General features: G+C 36.3%; 1 protein-coding gene across 2 annotated transcripts; it reads right to left on the reverse strand.

The window, feature by feature from the left end:
• Window positions 1–27: 27 nt before the first annotated feature.
• On the reverse strand, window positions 28–15,098 carry zgc:92360 (uncharacterized protein LOC436988 homolog). Of its 2 annotated transcripts, none has more exons than XM_051706951.1 (11): window positions 14,906–15,098; window positions 13,059–13,189; window positions 11,965–12,056; window positions 11,555–11,637; window positions 11,364–11,476; window positions 9,145–9,291; window positions 8,971–9,054; window positions 8,806–8,868; window positions 4,707–4,778; window positions 841–1,072; window positions 28–751 (listed from the first exon to the last, which is right to left on the reverse strand). In XM_051706951.1, exons 1-11 carry the CDS (start codon window positions 15,057–15,059, stop codon window positions 723–725), a joined length of 1,200 nt encoding a protein of 399 aa, XP_051562911.1. In that variant the 5' UTR covers window positions 15,060–15,098; the 3' UTR covers window positions 28–722. The 2 variants fall into 2 exon arrangements, with proteins under 2 accessions (XP_051562911.1, XP_051562912.1); XM_051706952.1 differs by lacking the exon at window positions 14,906–15,098 and adding an exon at window positions 14,698–14,716.
• Window positions 15,099–21,853: the final 6,755 nt, after the last annotated feature.

Raw genomic sequence — 21,853 nt, forward strand, 5'->3', positions numbered from 1 at the left:
CGCATAATAAAATAATTTACACTCAAATCAATATTTAATGTCCATTTATTAATTTGCTAAGTAAGTAGCTGTGCAATAATACAAAATCATTTCCTGAAAATATTTTAATGTTAAATGGTATCTTAAAGTTGTAATTTTATTACATTTGTTGAGAAATTTAAGGGTCAGCTGAAAAATGAACAACTCAGTATCAGCACTAGGGGGAGTCCTACGCCATAGAAAAGTTAACATGGCAGAAACTAATTTAAGCTACTTTACATTAACTGACCACAATAAAACAACCCCTTAAAAATACATTTGTTGTATAGTGATCAGATGGTAATACCATGGTACTTTAAGATACACCATGGTACTGATATTCATTTAGAAGCTACTCTAAGATATGACTTATGTAAAAAAAAAATATATATATATATGTATGTATATACTGTATATATTGCCATGGTCCACATGGTAACCCGTTTTTGTTATTGACAGAAGACAAATTACTTTGAATCTAGGCTGGATGTAATGGATATAATGATACAGTATCATAGTACAGTATATTTAAAAAAAAACAAAAAACTTAGTGTAAAACAACATAAACAAATGGGAAAAACACTACAGAATAACATATCAGATACACGTGCTGTGAGATCCGTGTCAGTTCAGTTTGTGGGCTCATAACTGAATGCGTGGCTGCAGAGGTCACAGGTGAAAGGTCAAAAAAGCTGAACACTCCATCAGTGTTTGTGTCTGAAGTACGCCTCCACTGAAAACACATTCACACATTCATGTATCTCTGTTAGGACTGGACATCATATATACAGTAAACTGTGTTGATGGTGTTTGTTGTGTTACCTGTGTACTCCTGAGGGCTCATGGGAATGTTGATGACATTATTGAAATGGCTCATCCAATCCTTTTGCTCCGTATCCGTTTCACAGGTGAACAGGAAGCTGCGTTCGGGTGTTTCTATGGTGATGCCATACTGCCAGGTGCCGTTACAGTGAGTTCCTGCTGGCAGTCCGAGCGTGACGCGGTAACCATGATCTCTGTGACCCAGGAACACCTCACCTTTAGCAAACGCATCCTGAAACACAGACACAACATACACATCATGTAACACACACAACTGACAGCATGACACAGACGCTGTTGAATGTGTCATTTATTTATTTAATTAATTATCTATTTCATTATTTATTTTTTTTAAACATATTAAGTTGATGCATAACATGCCCATGAACACTTTTATAATCAACATTCAGATGTATACAAAATGTATATTTATATGAAAGGGGATGTGTATTTTTGTGGTGCTGTGTCAAGCTCACATTCACACATACTGTGGACTAATTGCAAAAAATGGTCTCAATTTTTAGAGCACCCCCAAATAACAAAAAAAGACTCCAATTATTCATAGATGATATTGTATGTTTATAATCTTATGATAAATATTTTGTTGTTGTTGTCCTTAATTTGTAAACATGTAATTCTGGTTCTGTTCATGCTACATCACTTTGAAAAATCTTATTTTATTCCACTTGATGGCAGCAAGCACTAGAAAATAATCTTTTTTCTCTATCACCTTCCATCACAATATACAGATCTGAAATGTAGGTGGCGCTCTAATGCATTTTAGCCCTCACAGGTGTGCTCGTCCCTAGACATTCAGTCTAATTTTCAGTTCATGCACATGTTTTGGCCTCTGTGTGGACTAGTAGCTCAGTGTAGTGTAGTGTCATTAGAAAGCTGAGATCCTCCCCTTTGCAATGATATATAACATCTAATATATATTAATAAATAATAAATAAATAGTTTATCATCAATAGTGGAAAACATATTTTTCGGATGATTTGTTATGCATACTTTTCCTGCTGTATGGCATATTTTGTTCTGGACATCTCAGATAAAAAAAATTGGATTATTCACAGAAACAAGCTCACAGACAAGGAAAAAATGCTATTTTTGTTTTAGAACTGCCTAAGATAAAAGCATATATCATTATTTTGTCTATTTGGGGCCACAGTTACAGCAGCAGTTATCAGAGCATAAAAGAGACGTTTGTATGTGATGTCGTATAGAAATCATATTTCACTTTGTGATTCTTTTAAAAATCTTTCGAACTGTGGTATTAGGGCAACAAAATAAACTATACAGTCACATTCCTGAGAATGAGAGCTTTCATTTGATATATGTGCTATGTGAAAGACTTTTATTTTAATATAAATATGTCTACCCCATTACCTCTAGGGGGCGCTAATTTGCTACGCGAATGATTTGAGGCCATATTTTGTTATTTTATGCAACATAAATGCATAAGTGATGGTTATCTCTGAAAAGTTCAGATTCTAAGCTTTCAAATGATACCTCATATGCCTGACTTGCGTTTACATTTTAAACTTAAACTTTTTCCCGATATAGCGCCCCCCTTTGGACCCACATGCAGGTCAATACAAAAATAACAATTACAAATAAAGGTTGTATTTAACCCCAAAATATTCTTTTAAGATTTCAGACATATGTTTACACTTCTTAACACTCCTTTTCATAAATTAACTGGAAGAATATCTGCTATTACAGTCTGCTCTGATTGTCTAGAGATTAGGGCTGCCCCCGACCAAAGATTTTCCTAGTCGACTAGTAGTCGTTAGTTTAAGCCATTAGTCGATTAGTCGCATGTTTATGATATTAATTTAATTACTTAAATATATATATTTTGGGGGACATCAGAAAATGGTTTGAGTTCCAGGACTGAGAAAGAATGTTATCAGTAACATTGCTAACACTGTTCTACATTACAGAGAAATACTAAACCGTAATTATGAGCTTTTAAAATATACATTTAACAAGCGCACGAAGCGAACCGCAGCGACACCGGCAAAAGCGGTAATGATTCTGAATGTGTCGGAAAAACCAGCAAGAAGACTATCTGAACATTTTGTTAATTTATAGAGAGAAATGCACATTAGAGTTGTGCCGACAGATGATGATCTCGGGGATCGATGATGGTCAAGAGTGATCAATAGCTGATGACTTTGACGATGTCAAGACGATATTTGGCTCGTTTTCCCATTAATGTATTAAATTATTATTATTACTAGGCTATTATTATTATCAAATTAATATTACAAATAATTTGCCTGTAGACACACAGACACACGCTTGAAGAAACACTTTATTATATCATTAAGAACCCTAACCCTGCTTAACGAAAATTACCCCATAGTACCACCTAGCGTCCAATCAGCGGTAATACCGGTGTTTGTCGTTTTTATATGGAGTTTTTTTTTTTTTTCTGCAACCAACCGGCCAATCAAAACTTGGTTGACCAAGACTCATCTCATCAACTAACGTTTGGTCGACTATCAGGGGGCAGCCCTACTAGAAATCTTAGACATCTGTGCACAAGTTTCCAGTGGCGCCTGCAGCTGTACGGCCGTATACTGTGTGTACAATGAGCGCTCCAACTGACCTGAGAAATATTTACTCTCAGAATATTTCACCAATCATGAAGTGTGTCCAGTATTTCTGTTGGCTGTTTAAAAGAACTAGCAATGCCCAATTTGAAAACTACATCACTTTTCACTGCGTTTTTAGCATCTCTCACAGGAAACCTGCATTTTTAGACCCTGTGTCAAGTTAAAAAGAACTTCTTCAACTGATTAAAAACATGTCTCGAGACACCTGCGTTCTGCTCTGTTCATTGTGGTGCATTTTGCTTTTTTAGCATGAAAACATGTCTGTCTGAACGGTTACTGGAAGAAATGCTTTAGCCAATAGTTACATGAATGCTACTCATACTCGAGAAAATAAATAAATGCTTATCACAAAGTCACCAGAACTGAACGCTTTGGTGTTGTTTTTTGTGAAAAATTATATACGATTCATTAGGCAGATTAAGAGGTCTGCAACCTGACCCGGGCCCGACGGGACCCGAGAACCCAACAGGTTTCAGGTGGGGTTCAGGTTTTTAATTAATAAAAAAATAAACAGGCCTACCGATCTTGTTTCGCGCTCTCACTCACAGACACGCGTGAACGGACGAGTTAGGGGCCGTTCACACCAAACTTGTATTTGTGCACGTCTATTCTGTTTTCCCCTTGTTTAAACACATGCTAGATGAATGCCTTTGACATTTGCACCGCGTCTCGCTTTTTCTTCAGCGTATCGCGCAGGACCGGCACATTTTAAACACCATGTCAAGTTAAAAAGATCTTCAAATTTTCAAAAACGCATGTTGAGACACCTGTGCTCTGTTTCATTCTTTGCACTGCGTCTAGATTGTTGTCACAAAGATTCAACAATCTGAACAAGTTTAGGCTGTAAGAGGTGACTGTTGCAGTGTTTCATATTATTCTAGACTGTTCTGCACCAAGTGAAGTTTCAGCACATAAACGGTAAGTCAATGCTTTTTCCCCCTTCTGCTCTAGTGTACTGAGGGGCTGCTGCGCCTTGTTAAAACTGTGTATGTTTACTGTTATGAATGTTGCTTATATGCTTACATAAAATACAGCTATACTAGGAGAAGAAATTAGATAGTAAGCTATTTCAGGTTTTAAATTTAAATACAGAATCATCTGATCTCAGAGCTGCCAGTTATATCAAACATGAAGATCTGATTTTATTTCTTGATCAACTCACAACTAACCTGTTTTACTGAAATCAAACCAGGAAGTCACTCAATCAAAGACCAAAGCTATGAGAAGAAAAACGAGTCTCACCAGTGGATCTTTGAAGTACATGAGCCGTCTGTGATCCAGAGTGAACCAGCGCTTCTTAAAGCCTTCTGTTTGCTGCACACACACAGACAGGTGATCACTTAATGGGCCAATTAAACAACAAATACAACTGTTAAAATCAACATGAAATCAAAATAGACTATATTTACTTTCATAATAAATGCTCCTGATCTATTGTGAACGATTCGTCAGTGCACATTATTATTAAGAAAAAAGAGTCTTAAGCTGTGTCCTAAATAACGCACTATACACTATGCATTTACAACACACACTATGCACTCAGCCATGTAGTATATTAATGTTTAAAGTGTAGTATCATCCCAAATGGAACAATAAACCTTTCTTACTACACAGAAGCATTCGTCGTTTAACAGCTGACGGAAGTGACATTTCAAACGCACGTGATGCTTGCTGCTAGCTTTAGCGCACTAGCCAATCTCAATTCAACACTTGCATCTTAAACAACGTACACATTCACACAGCGTGGGGTGATGGTAAAGTATTCAACTCACATTTGTAAGGTGCTGTCTTCACGGAAGTTACACTAGTTGCTACATTCTCCATTATTTACAATTGTTTTGTAAGAACAGCATTGCAGGCAGGTAACTCCGCCCCTTCCGCTACGTACAGCAAGCCATGAGCGCTGAGTGCATGTCCAACATTCCACACTCTGTTCTGACGGTTGAAGACATGCATCATCCGGGTAGTCGTAGTACACTTATTTTTGTTGCATTTTCATGTTAATATGACATCTGATTTTCGACATAGTCTCCTACCTCCACAAGAGGGCGCAACAAATCCATATAAACCAAATAGCACTGTGTTATAGCGATTATTGCAAAGAACATACAGTATTCAAAAATGTGATCTCATCTTCATTAAAGTCACAAGTATAGACAAAGCATAATGCTTCAGCTAACAACATACAAACAATTATTATCTTTAATGAACACATCCCATTAAGCATTCACAGCGCTGTGAAAAAAGTAAGTAAACCCCTCGGCAAAAAAGCTAATTAGAGTCAGTAGTTGGCAAACCTGATATCCAATTAATATAAAGAGATAGGAGGTGTGGGTTAGAGCTACTTTGACTTATAAAAAGCACTCAAACATTTTGAATTTGCTATTCACAAGAAGCATCTGCTGACATGGGCCAATCCTCACAAAAAAGAGATCTCAGAAGACTAGGGCTGAAACGATTAGTCGACTTTATCGACAACGTCGACAATAAAAAATTGTCGACAAAAATTTTCGTTGTCGAATAGTTGTTTGATCGTAACGTAACATAAGAACATATAAAACTCTAATGATTGCACACAAGAGCAGCACTGCAGCTCACGCCTGACTGAGGAGAGGAAGAAAACACATCTCACAGTCCAGACGCACTCTAAACTTTCCAAACAGCTTCAGGTGATGTCGATCGCAAAGTATGAGGGAATTATAATGCAAAAATACCAAATAAGTAAATACAGAAGCACTCTTGTTGTGGAATAAGCAGAGCCGGAGCTGACGCTCAGCTTAAACAAAACTTGCGTGTCGAGTGTCTTTAAAGGAAACACCCCAGCGTTACATCTTTAATGCAGTTCTATTTAATGCGTTTATCTTTATTAAAGTTCAAATAATAAGGAAACTGGCATTTCTCTGTGCGGTCAGCGCCTCTTCTATGAGTTACGTCATGTGTCCTGATCTAAGGGGGAGAGATTGAAACTGTATCCGGCTGATGCACACTCTGTCACGGGACACTCATCCCTCGAGCGCACACACTTAATGCAGCTAGATTATAACATGATGGCAACTTATTGAATCATAATATATGTCACTGTACATTTCTTATCGTGAAGAAAATTGGCAATACGCAGCTTTATTAATAAGAGAGAGTTTGTTTAAGTTAAAGATGGATTGAAGTGAACAGAAAGGTGAGAGAGGGTAGTCTTCACCCCATTATACACCGCAACAAAATATATTTTTGATTTGTTTTTGTTTTGGCTTGTTTTCCAATATAAATATCTAAAACTCCTTTAAAACAACGTACATTTACTTTAGCAGCTATACTGCAGAAGAATTGTTTATTTTTTTATCTAAGAATGTTGAATATAATATTAAAAATACAAATATTTAAAAAATCCTTTAAAAAAAGATGCATTGACCTGAGAAGCAGCATATAAGATATTTAGTCTTGCTTTTAGAGAATCTTGAATAGAAGTATATTTTGTCTTTAATGCACTCGCAGAAGTATATCCAAGTGAAAAAATACACTTATATACAAAATACACTTATATTTAAAATACATTCTCTTAAAGCAAGTCTAAATATCTTATATGTTGCTTCTCAAGTAAATGTATCTTGTTTTAAGGGTTTTTAGACACTTTTAAATGGAAAAAAGACAAAAACACTTGATAACGAGGATTTTTTTGTAGTGAAATTTTTTTACTGAATTAAACATAATAAAAAGTATTTTTTCCCTTTAATTCAGTGAATGTCATTTAGAGGAATTTTTAAAAGATGATTTTGTCCTGTTTATTGTTAGCAAGCACGTTTAATACAACCTTTTATGTTGGGGCACAAGCTGAATAGTCGGTTTAGAGCTAATGATTAATCGTTGCAATAATCGCCCGAATAGTCGAATAATCGTTCTAATAATTGTTAGATTAATCGATTATCAAAATAATCGTTAGTTGCAGCCCTACAGAAGACCTACGATCAAGAACTGTTGCTTTGCTGGAAATGGTTACAAAGTCATCTTGAAGAGCTTAGATATTCATCTGTCCACAGTTAGACAAATTGTCTATAAATGGAGATGATTTAGTACTGTGGGTACTCTCTCTAGAAGTGGCCGTCCAGCCAAGATGACTCAAAAGGAACACCGCAGAATGCTCAATGAGGTAAAAAAGAACCCTAGAGTGACAGATAAAGACTTGAAGGAATCATTGGAACTGGTTAACATCTCTGTTCATGAGTCTACTATACAGAAAACATTATTCAAAAAAAGAATCCACCTTTTGGAGTGTCCCAGTCAGAGTCCAGAACATTAACCCAATAGAGATGCTGTGGAATGACCTCAAGAGAGCCGTTCACACCAGACATCCTAAGAATATGTCTGAGCTGAAGCAGTTCTTTAAGGAAGAATGGTCCAAAATTCCTTCTGAATGTTGTGCAGGTCTAATCTGCAGCTACTGGAAACGCTTGGTTGAGGTTATTGCGGCCAAACGAGGATCAACCAGTTATTAAATCCAAGGGTTCACTTTTCCACAGCACTGTGAATGTTTAATGGGATTTGTCCAAAAATACATGAAAGTTTATAATTGTTTGTGAGTTGTTAGCTTAAGCACATTGTGTTTGTCTATACTTGTGACTTTGATGAAGATGAGATCACATTTTATGACCAATTAATGCAGAAAACCAGCTAATTCCAAAGGGTTCACATACTTTTTCTTGCCACTGTTTTTCTGTCTGTTAACAAAAGTGTGTTACAAAAAGTCAAAAGATTTCGCCAGTTAAAATTCCTCAAATATTAAATAAAAAAGTAAAACGCTTCAATAGACAGTTCTAGGTTAATTAAGTGTTGCAGAGTAGCCTTTAGCGGTGCCGTAGTACTACTACGAACTCAAGATTCATAACACTGGCGGCACCACAGTGTTTTTCCTTAAATATAGTTGTATGTACTCACCTAATGCTTGTGCAGTGAGACGCTGATAACAGAGCATTTTAGCATTGAAATGTGCATTTTTATCTTAAAATTCGACGAATATTCAAATTCAAAGTTTGACAGTCTTAATTATTATATTATTATCTCTCTAGAATACTTGATTGTGATCGGTCAATCTTGGCATTCTGTTTTATTCTTTTTTTGTTCTGTATTTGTGTATAATGGGTGCTAAACTATATAATTGACCTTTTTCCCAGTCAAGTGATTTCCTATATACAGTAGATGACATAACAGACTTCTGTTGATTTTATATAACACTAACTGTCTCTCTCTCTCTCTCTCTCTCTCTGTCTCTCTCTCTCTCTCATATATATATATATATATATATATATATATATATATATATATATATATATATATATTACACACGTCTCACCCTGGGCCCTGTTTTCTCCATGAAACCTTCTTTCAGGAAACTGCGTGTTAGTTTGGGCCTCAGCTGAACATGAAACACAAGTGATATCAGTTTACTGCCAATGATCATATCAACTTACAGTATATGAAATAAAAACACAAGCAATATTTGTTTTACGCAGTTCACCTCAGCATCCGTTGCTCCAGGGAACGCCACCTTCAGATAGTGCAACTGAGCTGCTCGGATTGAGTTAAACCAGTCCACGATCTCCTGATGAAGAGACGACAGAGAGAGACATATGGAGGTCAGAGATATGACAGCTGCACCAGTTTGTTTGTGTATGTGTCTGTTTTCACACACTTTACTGCTGTCATGGTAAACGAAGATGTTTCGTGTGGTGTTGTCTTTCAGGTAGGTGATCTGCAGACCGTTGGGGTTTCCGATCTTATCTGGCTGGAAGCAGGCGTTGATGGTGTCCACCTTTATAACCGCCTTTGGTTCCTTTGCCTTCAGACAGACAGACAGAGAGACAGCCAGATAGACAGAGAGAGAGAGACTAGATATGTGACGATAAAGCATCCGTTAGATCCACACAGTAGTTTGAGATCACAGGAAACAGACACTATTAAACCTATAGTGTCCATTCATTTAAAAGTATAATGAATGGTTTAGATTTGAACATTTTACAGAGGCAACTTCCTTATTAAATAAAACAAAGACAATACATTTTTCCATCGATTGCATCATTGGAAATGCAAACAAAGCTCAGCTGAATATGTCCCTGCCATAAAAATAACAAAGTCCATTTCCAGTTCACTCAGTGGCCAACTTGGGAATGCTATTTTCTATGGATCCAAGTACAGATCCTATCTACTTGAATGGGGAAAGACCAAAGTCTTGATAATTTTGGAAAAGAATATGAAATGTGGATATTCAGAAAATCATTTTAATGGATTCTCAGAGATTTTATGTTAGTACTAAGCATAGTGTTGCAATTTAATTAGAGCTGTCAAAATTAACTTGTAAACGCATGCAATTTATTAAAATGTTTAACACGTTAATTTTTCTTTAACGCAATAAACACATTTACCAATTCTGACATTAGATTCTGAAGCATCAACATTTCCCCGGCGCCGTGTTGCACTTTTGTTTTAACGGAAAATACAGATGAAGTGTCATTACAAGATGTTTATAGAACGCTATGAATCATGTAAATGTGGCTTCACGATTTCTAAAAGTGGATAGACATGCTTAATGTTGTGGAAAATGCGAGTTTAAGGGATTTAATGGCCATTGCAATGAATATGCAACCTATGTGGAAACTAGTTCTTTTAATTAGTCAAACTCCCACTTAGACTTTGGGAAACATTTAATGGTACTTGAATTGGTGCTATTTTAGAGCATTTCTATCTTTATACTGTGGAAGGTTTTGTTTGGAAAATGTTAATAAAGCATTATATTGTTACATATTATTTTGTTTTCTTGCCTTAAAAGGAAATAAATGCATTTTGACAGGAAAAGTATATATATAGAGTCAAATTTCAGCACTTACAAAATCTGCGATTAATCACGATTAAGCATGAAAAATCATGAGCTTAATCGCGATTATTTTAATTGACTGACAGCACTAAATGTAATTAAAGACATTTTATAAGGGGTAAATTATGTGCAATTTATTTTGTTGCATCAAATGCATCTTCAAAATGTCCACTACGTGCTGTGCATATAAAGCCGAAATATTCAATATGTTTTGGAAACGTAAAAACTTAGAAGTAGGGCTGTCAAACGATTACAATTTTAAATCAAATTCATTACATGGTATGCCGATTAATTAATCACAATTAATGGCATGCATAAATATTTGCTGAGAAAGCCCCTCAAATAACAATAAATCAATATATAATGATTAAATAACTATACATATTTATTTAAATAATTATAAATAAAATATATATATTATAAAAAAATTATAATACAGATAATTAAAATGCATTACATTATATTGGTACACAAGTAAAGCATAAAAAAAAAAAAACAAATAGAAAAAGTGGCTTAAGAATGCAATATATAGTTTATTCCCATATTATTGAACATAAGCCAATCAGTGGCCTACATTTCACAGCAATCCATTTTGCAACTGAATTCGTCAATCAGTCCGAGATTTATTATAAGGGCTTGTTTAAGGACGCGTCAATGTACACCTCCGTCAGACGGACGCTTTTGGAGCATCACATCATAAACACACCGTTTTTAGGTCGCTGTGACAAGTTCAACGAAGTTTGAATCTAAGTAAAGCACGTCTTGAGATCCCTGCATTTGGGGTTGCGTTCCATCAAGCTGTGTTTGTATGCAAGAACGTATTCTCATCTTGTGCTGTCTGCTGTCAGTAAGTGTGGTTTGTTCTCTGGATAAGCTGCTCGTTGCCTATACAGCTGAAGTTTTACTTACTGCCCCCTGGAGAAAACAGGTGGTACTACAAGCTTGTAAATTAGAGAAACATCACCATAGTAGAAACCCACTTTACAAACAACAGTGATCATCAGCATGTGTCTACTAACACTCGTGTGTGTGTCACTCACATCAAGTTTAGTGTAGTACTTTAGTGTGCCGTCTCTCAAAGACAGGATGAATCGTCTGATGAGAAACTGTCCATTGTCCCGCCCTCTTTTCATTAGCATGCCATCTCTCGTCTCTGCGATCGGTCAACAAGCATGTCAATCATCAGATGCTAAAAAACAGAATCACAGTATTCTTAATCACATACACGTACCGTCCTCATAGATCAGCTTCTTGCCCTCTTCAATGAATTCCTGCCTCTCGTACTTCGCCCGAATCCACTGTTCCTTCAGAACCCTAAAAACATGCACACACAGATGATGAAATCCTGAGCAACTCTTTGATGCTCACTCTAATGTGACACTAACCTTAAAAGTTGCATTAAGTCAACCAATCAGATCAGAGCTTGTGATTTTTCCTAAGCCATGTCATTTTTGTGTGCAATATGCATCAGACAGTTCAAAAAACGTTTCCTCTCAAATCTGACCAAACATCCAACAACCTGTCATGTCACACAGACAGATGTGTCTCGACTGGCAGGAGTGTTGAGATCAGAGAAGACAGGTCATTATATATGTGCTCGTTATGCTGACGAGGTGCTGGCATGTTGCCATGGTAACTCACTGGCAGTCTCTGTGAGTGGGTTTGTAGTAGTAAACAGGAAGTGCAGCCTCATATTTGGCCTTCATGGCTTCGTTCCCATGCTCAGACATAAACTACAAACACAAATATAAATATATATATATATAAATATACATATATACATATATATATATATGAACATTTATGCTACAGCAACAATTATAGCTAAATTTGCATTTATGTGGCACCAATTAAACATGATTAATAAGCATCTCGTTTGATTAATGCACAATTTTAAATGGGTTTATGTTCAGTTAAAGGAATTGTTCAAACCATTGTTCTGTCATTATTTACTCATCTTCATGTCATTCCAAAAATGTATTCTGTTGTTTCATTTTGCTTTATTCATAGAACACAAAGGAGATTTTTTTTAGAATCTTTACACAATGATAATCAGTACATAGATTCAGAATTTATAATGTATCATTTTATTTTAACATGGTTGACAGTGATTGGATGATGCTGGACATTACTTTGAATCAGAATTAATTATGCTAATATCTGATGTAATGACTGTAACGTCTCAAAAACATGAATAATCAACACTCCTGGAAACATAAACTATTTAATGAAAAATATCTGACTTTCTAGAGCTTGGTATTATTTAAAATGTCACAACTTAGTCCCGCTGTCCACATATGAGGACATACATTTTTAGAAAACTATTTGCTCTAGAATTTTTTTTTTTTGCATGTTTATTAGAGCTACTAGTTACAAATCAAAAAGGGTGATGGAAAATGCACCCAGCAGGCACGCTCTGGTCTCAGGAGGTTAAAATCGTTTTCAGTGACAATATATACGAGAACCAGTGGTGTCTGGCGTCAGTGATGTTTTGAATCTGAATGTGGACACGGCTTCAGAACACTTAGACTGTTTATATGGTGCTTGGTCAACATGAACCGCTATTGTATGGAAAAGAGCTGCGTGAAGATTGTTCCACAGAAAAAAATATCAGCATACAGGTTTGGAATGGCATGATGGTGAGTAAATAATGACAGCATTGACATTTTCGTTTCAACTATTCCTATAATTCAGAGAACATGACATGAACAGAAGCCAGAAACATCAATGAAAACCTGAACTTCTGAATCCTCCCAGCGCGCGAGTTGGAGAGATTTCACTTTTCCAATACTGGGAATATTCCGGTGGATTCCAGAGCAGCCGAGACAGATGAACACTCCTAAAGAACTAGAGCCCCATTCTGGATCTGAGAGAAAGAGAGAGATGAATAGCTTAATATGATGAATAAAAAAGTCAGATATGGTGTAAGCGTGCAGTGACATTACACAAATATGCTATCAGAGTCCAATATGATTGTGTCACATCCCATTAACTCCCTGATCGAGCGTCTGGAGTGAGTATATCCTGTAAATCCAGGCTTTTGGCTAGTGGTGTCTGAACTGTTATTAAGATATTATAGCTGCTGTATTACTGCCTTACAAACACTCAGACTCAGCACAATCTGATGCTACAACACAGGTTTGAGCAAAAATAAATAAATGAATAAATCACAATTTAAGAATTGGATGAGTGTGAATTTAATTTGAATTGGCCACGCCCTACAAGATGTTGAAATGGAATCTGATTTGGAATGACAGGAAAAGGAATTTACTGAATTGCAATTCGAAGAAATTCAAAAGTTACACAAAAGCTTTTTGACAAAACAATTACGTTATCAATTTTGATTAATAAAGTCTTTGAAATCTCTGATATGTAAAAATAAACATTTTAAAAACACTAAACTAAGTTTAATACTGTCAAAACAAGTAACAGCCATCAAAACAGATTTAGTTTAGCCATACAGCACTACAAAATGACCATACAGCAAAGCGCTGTTACTTATGCCACTTTGGGGTGGCGATTTGGGCTAAAGCATAGAAATGGTAAGCAGAAGGTTGCTGGTTCAATCCCCACAGCCACCACCATTGTCTCCTTGAGCAAGACACTTAACTCCAGGTTGCTCCGGGGGGATTGTCCCTGTAATGAGGGCCAAATGCATAAATGTAAATGTAAAAACAAAGAGGGCATTTACATAGACGTCTAAAAGACACAGCAGCAGAAAATAGCCTGTCTGAGAGAGGGCGCAAAATGGTCATGGAAAAAATAAGACACAAGTTTTTGGCACAAGAAACTTACATTTTAAGTGGCTCTTGGAGAATAAAAACGGATTAAAAATGAATGCAAAATATGACCCTTTTAAGAGCGGCACATGTTCATTGTTAACAGTGGTACAGTATGTGGGCCAAACTCACTGCAGAGATGTTGCCAAATTCAGCCCAAATCTATTTTGCTGTCTGGGTGTGCAGTGGTCAGAAACACACTTCCTATTTCTTCATGTGTCCTTAAACTCCACCCAGATCCCCCTTTATATCTGTCTGTCTTTTCTCTTCCCAGATACATGTTCCTAGAAAACAGCCACACCTTCAAACACATTCCCACAATCCTGATGTCTGGGATATAATGATTCCTAATCAGACTGACTCCGCTTTTTCAAACACTTTGTTTTAGTGAAGAACTGTTGAAATGTAATCCTGCATTGAGTAAAACCACAAGCACCAAAACAATCACTTCTATCTTCCCCTTTACAAACTACCCTACAATTGCTTCTTTTCAGCTTAAAAACAGGAACACATTTTACATATGAGTTTAAAAAGCCAAAACACATACATAAAGCCGTATTATTCCATTCAAAACATCTCAATGTCAAAGCTAAACCTGCTCAAATGTAAAAGTTTGTCTTGTATTCTCGTGTAAAGGTGTGCTCAAGTATTTCAGGTGAGTTGGTGCGCATCACGACCCCTGTGTGTCTCGAGAGCAGGTCCGGTCCTGCCGTGTCTCTCTCTCTCTCCCTCGCGCGCGCGCGCGCTCCGGTTCCGGTCGGTTTGTCGGTCATTTTTAACGTGAGTGAATCTCTCACACTTACTGTCCACGCCGCAGTCCGCGCAGCTGCCGTTTCCCGCCTTCTGCAGTAGGTGTTTAAGAGTTCTCGCCGCGCGCTCGTTGTCCGTCATGATCTCAGGTGAGTCTCTCTCAGGTGATCGGAGGAGGTGCTCATCTGATGGAGGTGTCTCAAACATTCGGAAGTGAAGCAGCAGAGTTTGTTCAGACTTGTTGTTCCGCATCTGAGAGACTTCAAATATTTCTACACCTGCTCGAGAGCGCCATCGCATGCTCAACATTTCTCATTGACCTATATCATTAACTCAAATATATATATATATATATATATATATATATATATATATATATATATATATATATATATATATATATGTATATATATAGGATAAGCCCATATATCAGGATTTTATATATCTAATTTATTAAACACAAATTACCTTCTTGTCTTTCAAGATGAGTTCAGACAATATTTGAACAATCTTAAATATAGCTGATCAAAAAGGTGCAGAATGGAATTTTTCTCAATTAAATTTCCAAGGGGGGAAATGCTTTTTTTTTCTCCTCACAATTTCATTTAGACATTAAAAGTACACACAAATAATACACATTTTGCAGGTGAAGATGACTCATATGCACACAGGGGTGTAGATCCCCCCACTCCAATAATCAAAACAAGCAAGTACAACCCTTAATTATTTATACCATGATCAATAGAAACATGTAAATGCTTCACGCTGCAAACCAAAGCCAAATCTACACCCTTGTATACACATAAGGCAATATTTGAATTAGTTTTTGAATAAAATATGTATGAAAACTAATCATATAATATTGCATTATTTATACATGATTGTTGACAAATAAGGTTTTCCAAGGTGATAAAATTATTTAAAAAAAGAAAGTCTTTTAAAACACATATCAAGTTTGGGAAAGAAAGTAATGCTGGTGTCCATGTTGGTTTCATACACTTAAAATAATAATACAAATTATAGTAGACAAAAAATGTCAAGTGGTGTAACCATCGAGTAAAAGGTATAAAAATACTTGCAACTTAAACACATCTTACTATTAATTCATCAAAAGTTTTCAAATATTTTTACAAAGAGTTTTCTAGGTTACTCATTAAAAAGCCAAAATATCTGATCTTTTTTAAAAACTTTACACACTGTTACATATGATGGTCTAAAGGGTTCCTCTTTTGTTTTGTTTGTTTGTTTGTTGTTGTTGTTTTGGTCACATGACAACAGAAAGGTTACCTACATGTTGGTTACACCACCTGACTTAACTTTGGTAGACCGAGTTTTTCCAGTATTAATAGTAATTTAATTTAACTGTTTCACTGCTTGAGAAATTATATTAATTAATACGATTATTCCAAACTACTTGTGCCAACATTTCTGTCTTTCAAGAATTTTAGCCTTTTTTTCCCAATGCGCTCTAAGTCCTCGTGGTGGCGTAGTGACTCGCCTCAATCCGGGTAGCGGAGGACGAATCTCAGTTGCCTCCACGTCTGAGACCGTCAATCCGCGCATCTTATCACGTGACTTGTTGAGCGCGTTACCGTGGAGACGTAGCGCGTGTGGAGGCTTCGCGGCATCCACGCACAACTCACCACACGCCCCACCGAGAGCGAGGACCACATTATAGCGACCATGAGGAGGTTACCCCATGTGACTCTACCCTCCCTAGCAACCGGGCCAATCTGGTTGCTTAGGAGACCTGACTGGAGTCACTCAGCACGTCCTAGATTCAAACTCACGACTCCAGGTGTGGTAGTCAGCGTCAGTACTCGCTGAGAAACCCAGACTCTCAAGAATTTCAGCTTTTAATAAGACTTTTATTTATTTATTTTACTGTCTCCGGATGGTTACACCACTTCAAGCCCCATAAATATGTCCAAATGACTTTAAACGCAGTAACTGAAACCATGTTTATCATAGTAGAGGTGTGTTAAAATCATTATTTTGTGTGAATTGCATTTTTAACGTATTTTTGAATCACTGAATTGCTCTGGACCAAAAAAAGTACAACTTTTTTTACTTGAGTACAGAAATGTGCAAAAACCCACTTTATACGCCAACAGAGCACTTCACATAAAGATTTAAACATTATTCCGGGGAAATCGTGCCCTCCACCAAAGCTCTTAAATCTCTTCGGGATGTAAAGGAGGTCCTACCCAGTATAAGAGATGCACCTAATAAAGTATTTTAATAAAAATGTATTGACTTTATCTGGTGACTGACTGTAGAGAGGTTCACATCAGGAGTTTATTCTGCCTGTACTGTCTCTACATTTCCACACAGTGGCAGTAGATCTCTGTGAATCAATTTCTTTTTGATATTAAGAGATAAATGAGAAAGAAATCTGATCAGTGGAAACCATTAAAAGCTGTAACACATCACACAACTGATCTTGTAGATCATTTCAATCAAAACAGAAGTCTATTGCTGTCCATGCTGCGAATTCCAACTGCAGCTGAATTTAATTTAGGAATCCAGAAGCATTTTATGCAGTTTATGAAATATTTCAGAGTGAACTCACCAAACCGATGGAAATACAGATAAAGATGCAGGTGGACTGGTGTTTGTGCCATATGTCAGTTCTTATTTAACAGCTGATCGCACAGACACTTGTTTGAGTTCAGTCAGAACACGTCAGTTCTCTTTACACAGTATCATTTCTTTAAAGATTTGTCATCAAACAGGTTTAAATGCGAAGCTGCTGTTACTGTAACACTGTCTCCATGGCAACCCCAAATGAAGCTGCCATAATAACCACCAAAATAACAAATAAATAAAGAGACAGTTAAAACATCATAATACTCAGAAAATTATTTTCGCAGTGTATTGTTCATTTTTAGTTTATGTTAGTTCATAATACATAATGTTAACTACAAATGTGTTAGTATAGGTAGAAATGAACATTTACCAAGATTAATAAATGCTGTACTAGTATGACATATAACTTACTTTCTTCTGTGGCACACAAATGATGCTATTTTGATGGAGATACAGTATAATGTCTTTTTGTCCATAAAATGTCAAGTCAATGGGGTCCAATACTCCAAAAAGAATTTAAAGGCATCATAACGGTAATCCATACAACTCCAGTGGTTTAATCCGTGTCTTCTGAAGCGATACGATCAGTTTTGGGTGAGAAAAATACCAAAATGTAAAACAAATTTCATTATAAATCTTGACATCTGCAGTCTCGCTTTTAATGAGAGACGCTCGATTACACTTTCTCACCCTTGATGCATGTGCAGTGTGTGTGTACAGTGAAAATGGAGAAACTTGGGTCAGTTCTCACCCAAAACCGATCATATCACTTCAGAAGACATGGATTAAACCACTCGAGTTACCTTTGTGCTGCCTTTATGTGCTTTATGGAGCTTGAAAGATTTGGACCCCATTGACTTGCATTGTTTAGACAAAAACACAGCATATCTCCACTGAAAAATTTGAGGAGAGAATTATCTTTTGGGGGGGGGGGGGGGGGGACTATTCCTTTAAGTTTTATTTTTTAAAGTCTAAATGATAGCCTGTATCTGTTAAATGCATTAAATAGTCAAACAACTTTTTGTCTGAAAGTCCAAATTTCGTGTGAATGGGATTAAGACTCTTAAGAAGAACTCGACAAAGTCAAGTTTCAGAAATTTTCTAAATGGCCGTCATGTTTTCTAGGCGGAAATGGAAATCCAAAGTGACATCTGATTGGAGTGACACTTAATGATTAAGAGGAAAACATCATTTTGATTCTAGTCCTCACGATTCTGGAGATATTCATAGAAACAAAAAACAATTACAAGGGTGCAGATACTGTATGTGCAAGCCTGAGTAGTGGTAATATTAATACGAATCTGTGTTCACTCTCATCACTCAATCATCATTTGTGTAGATACATGCTGGCATTTTGAAGCTCTGTGGGTTTAGAGATGATGAAATATCTGACACGAGTCATTAATATCTGTTGTGTTGTGACAGGGCAGTTGTCTTTAACCTCATCAATATTTGGCTCTCATTCTGGCCTTCATTCATTTCTACGTCTCTAAAGGATAAAGGTGTGAGACCATATTGTTATAAAACTATATTCAGTTACAAATCAATGAAACACTTCAGCAAGAAACTTGAATGAAAATCATTAGTTGTTTGTGTCTGCTTGTCTGTAAACTTCCCTGTTGTGTACTGGCAAATGATTATTAAAGTTTCTGAATGCATGGCAAATGACCAGGATTAATTGAAATATTAAAGATGATTTGAGATAAAGGCTGTAATTGGAAAGGATGGAGATAGTGGAGGAAATTGGTCTTCTTGGTTCCTTCCAAAGTTTTGTCCTCATTTAACTAGCCGTCTCAGGGAGCTGTTCATTTAATAATGACTCTTTTAATATTCTTTCTGTTCTTTACAGTCAGTTGTTGATCAAAAACAACAAAATGTGTATTTTTCATACTAAATTATTTTAGATCTTCAATCGAACAAAGGCAACCTGAGTTAACACAAAATACAGTTTTCAAATATCTGTATATTTTTATTGAAGCAAAAAAGTTATCCAACACCTATATCACCCATGTGAAAAACTAACTGCCCCCTTAAACTTAATATCTGGTTGTGCCACCTTTAGCAGCAACAACTGCAACCAAACGCTTCCGATAACTGGAGATTCAGTCTTTCACAACGCTGTGGGGGAATTTTGGCCCACTCTTCTTCACAGAACTGCTTTAGTTCAGACACATTGGAGGGTTTTTGAACATGAACTGCCCGTTTAAGGTCCTGCCACAGCATCTCAATCGGGTTTAAGTCAGGACAACAAAACTTTAATTTAGCTTCTTTTGAGCCATTCAGAGGTGGACTTACTCCTAATGCTTTGAATCATTGTCTAAGTTGTGCTTGAGCTTCAACTCACGGACTGATGACCAGATGTTCTCCTTTAGGATTTTCTGGTAGAGAGCAGAATTCATGTTTCCCTCAATTATTGCAAGTCGTCCTGAAGCAGCAAAGCATCCCCACACCATCACACTACCACCACCATGCTTTTGGAATTGGGATTCTGTGTTTGATTTACACCAGATGTAACGGGACCCCTGTCTTCCAAACAGTTCCACTTTCAACTCATCAGTCCACAGAACATTCTCCCAAAAGGTTTGAGGATCATCAAGGTGTGTTTTGGCAAAATTCAGATGAGCCTTAATGTTCTTCTGTGTTAGCAGTGGTTTCTGCCTCGTCACTCTTCCATGGATGGCATTTTTGGCCAGTGTCTTTCTGATAGTGGAGTCATGAACAGTGACCTGTAGTGATGTGAGAAAGGCCTACAGTTCCTTGGATGTTGTCCTGGCTTTTTTATGACTTCCTGGATGAGTCATCGCTGTGCTCTTGGAGCACTTTTGGAAGGTCGGCCACTTCTGGGAAGGTTAACTACTGTGCCAAGTTTTCTCCATTTGGAGATAATGGCTCTCACTGTGGTTCTTTGGAGCCCCAGAGCCTTTGAAATAGCTTTGTAACCCTTCCCAGACTGATGTATTTCAATCACCTTTTTACTCATAATTTCTTTCGACCTTGGCATGGTGTGCTACTGGGTGAGATCTTTTAGCCAACTTCATTCTGCTGAAAAAGTTGTATTTAGGTGTTGATTTGATTGAACAGGGCTGGCAGTAATCAGGTCTGTGTGTGTCTAATCCAGCTGAACTCCATTATGCATGCCGTTTCATACATTTGGGGATTTAGTAACTATTTAGCAAATTTAGCAAATACTTTTTCACACAGACCCAGTTGGTATTGGATAACTTTTTTTTGCTTCAATAAATAACATGATCATTTAAAAACAGTATTTTGTGTTTACTCAGGTTGCCTTTGTTTAAACAAAAAAAAAAAAAAAAAACTGAGCAAAATGCTCATAATTTCAAAATACATTTCTTTAATACACAATATAAATGCTAAAAGTTTAAATAATAAGAGTTTCTCTATAAGGAAAGATCACAAACAAATAAGCTTTCAAAAATAATGTGCTACATTCAGTCTGATCAGGTGCAGAACAGTCAACAGAACTGAACAAAACCTGTTCTGAAAAAGTATGTGAAAGTGTATATTTTAATAATATGTTTGCCATCATTATTATAGTCAAAATGTAACTTTGTAAAAATACACAAATTCTACATTATATGAATTAATATTATATCATTAAATTGTATATATAATAATGATATGAGCTCTCACTGTTTGAAATAATGTGTACAATTTACAAGTAAAAACATTGAGTTTACATTCATTTGTATAAGAAACTCTAAAAAAAGGTTACTGTCACTTTAAGAGTTTAAGGAGCGGCTCTCAGTGTTCTGGTTAACGAGAATCTCTCGGTTTCTTTAGCGCATCCATGCTGTGTGAGATTAAAATTAATATTTCTTTTCACTTGTTTATCTGACTGTAAAGAACAGAAAGGATATTAAGACACATTATTTAATGAAAGTCGCCTCATCTTTGATGGACACACATTACATGGAGGAAACGATCCGTTTTAATCTCAAGCACTTTTCATCAAAACAAGGTGATTTTCCAGGTATTCCAGTTCTTACATTTCTGAAAGCTAAACTGAAGCACTTTAAGGATCTTGTGTGAACCCTGTAAACAGTGGAGAATAAAATGCAGTAGTGATAAAATCAAGCGATAGAGAGATTCTGATGTTTGACGGGTCATTTCATTTATGATCATGGACAGAAAACAATGATGCAAATATGGTTTGTAATTTTTTTGGTTCTCGATATATCGAAATTCGATATATCATTCCATCTTTAATATTTATTTATTAAATACTTGGATTTGTACATTTTAAAAACCAGTATGAGGAAAAATTAATGATAAATGAAAATTTGTAAAATTCATATTTTCATAATGTACTTTTTTTTTTCAAGAATTTATTTCAGATGAAAGCAAAAAGGGCAGCTGAAATATACCCAAATGAATAGGAATCTAACTGAATT

The sequence above is a fragment of the Myxocyprinus asiaticus genome, chromosome 9 (assembly GCF_019703515.2).
Source record: "Myxocyprinus asiaticus isolate MX2 ecotype Aquarium Trade chromosome 9, UBuf_Myxa_2, whole genome shotgun sequence".
NCBI classification, from domain to species: Eukaryota; Metazoa; Chordata; class Actinopteri; order Cypriniformes; family Catostomidae; genus Myxocyprinus; species Myxocyprinus asiaticus.

Excerpts from the sequence above, each read along its gene's own strand:
- zgc:92360 (XM_051706951.1), bottom strand. The coding sequence starts at position 15,059 with ATGTTTGAGACACCTCCATCAGATGAGCACCTCCTCCGATCACCTGAG. Across the intron at positions 11,477-11,554 it reads GAAGCTGATCTATGAGGACG|AGACGAGAGATGGCATGCTA; the intron begins GTACGTGTATGT and ends GACCGATCGCAG. Across the intron at positions 1,073-4,706 it reads TGTACTTCAAAGATCCACTG|GATGCGTTTGCTAAAGGTGA; the intron begins GTGAGACTCGTT and ends TCTGTGTTTCAG.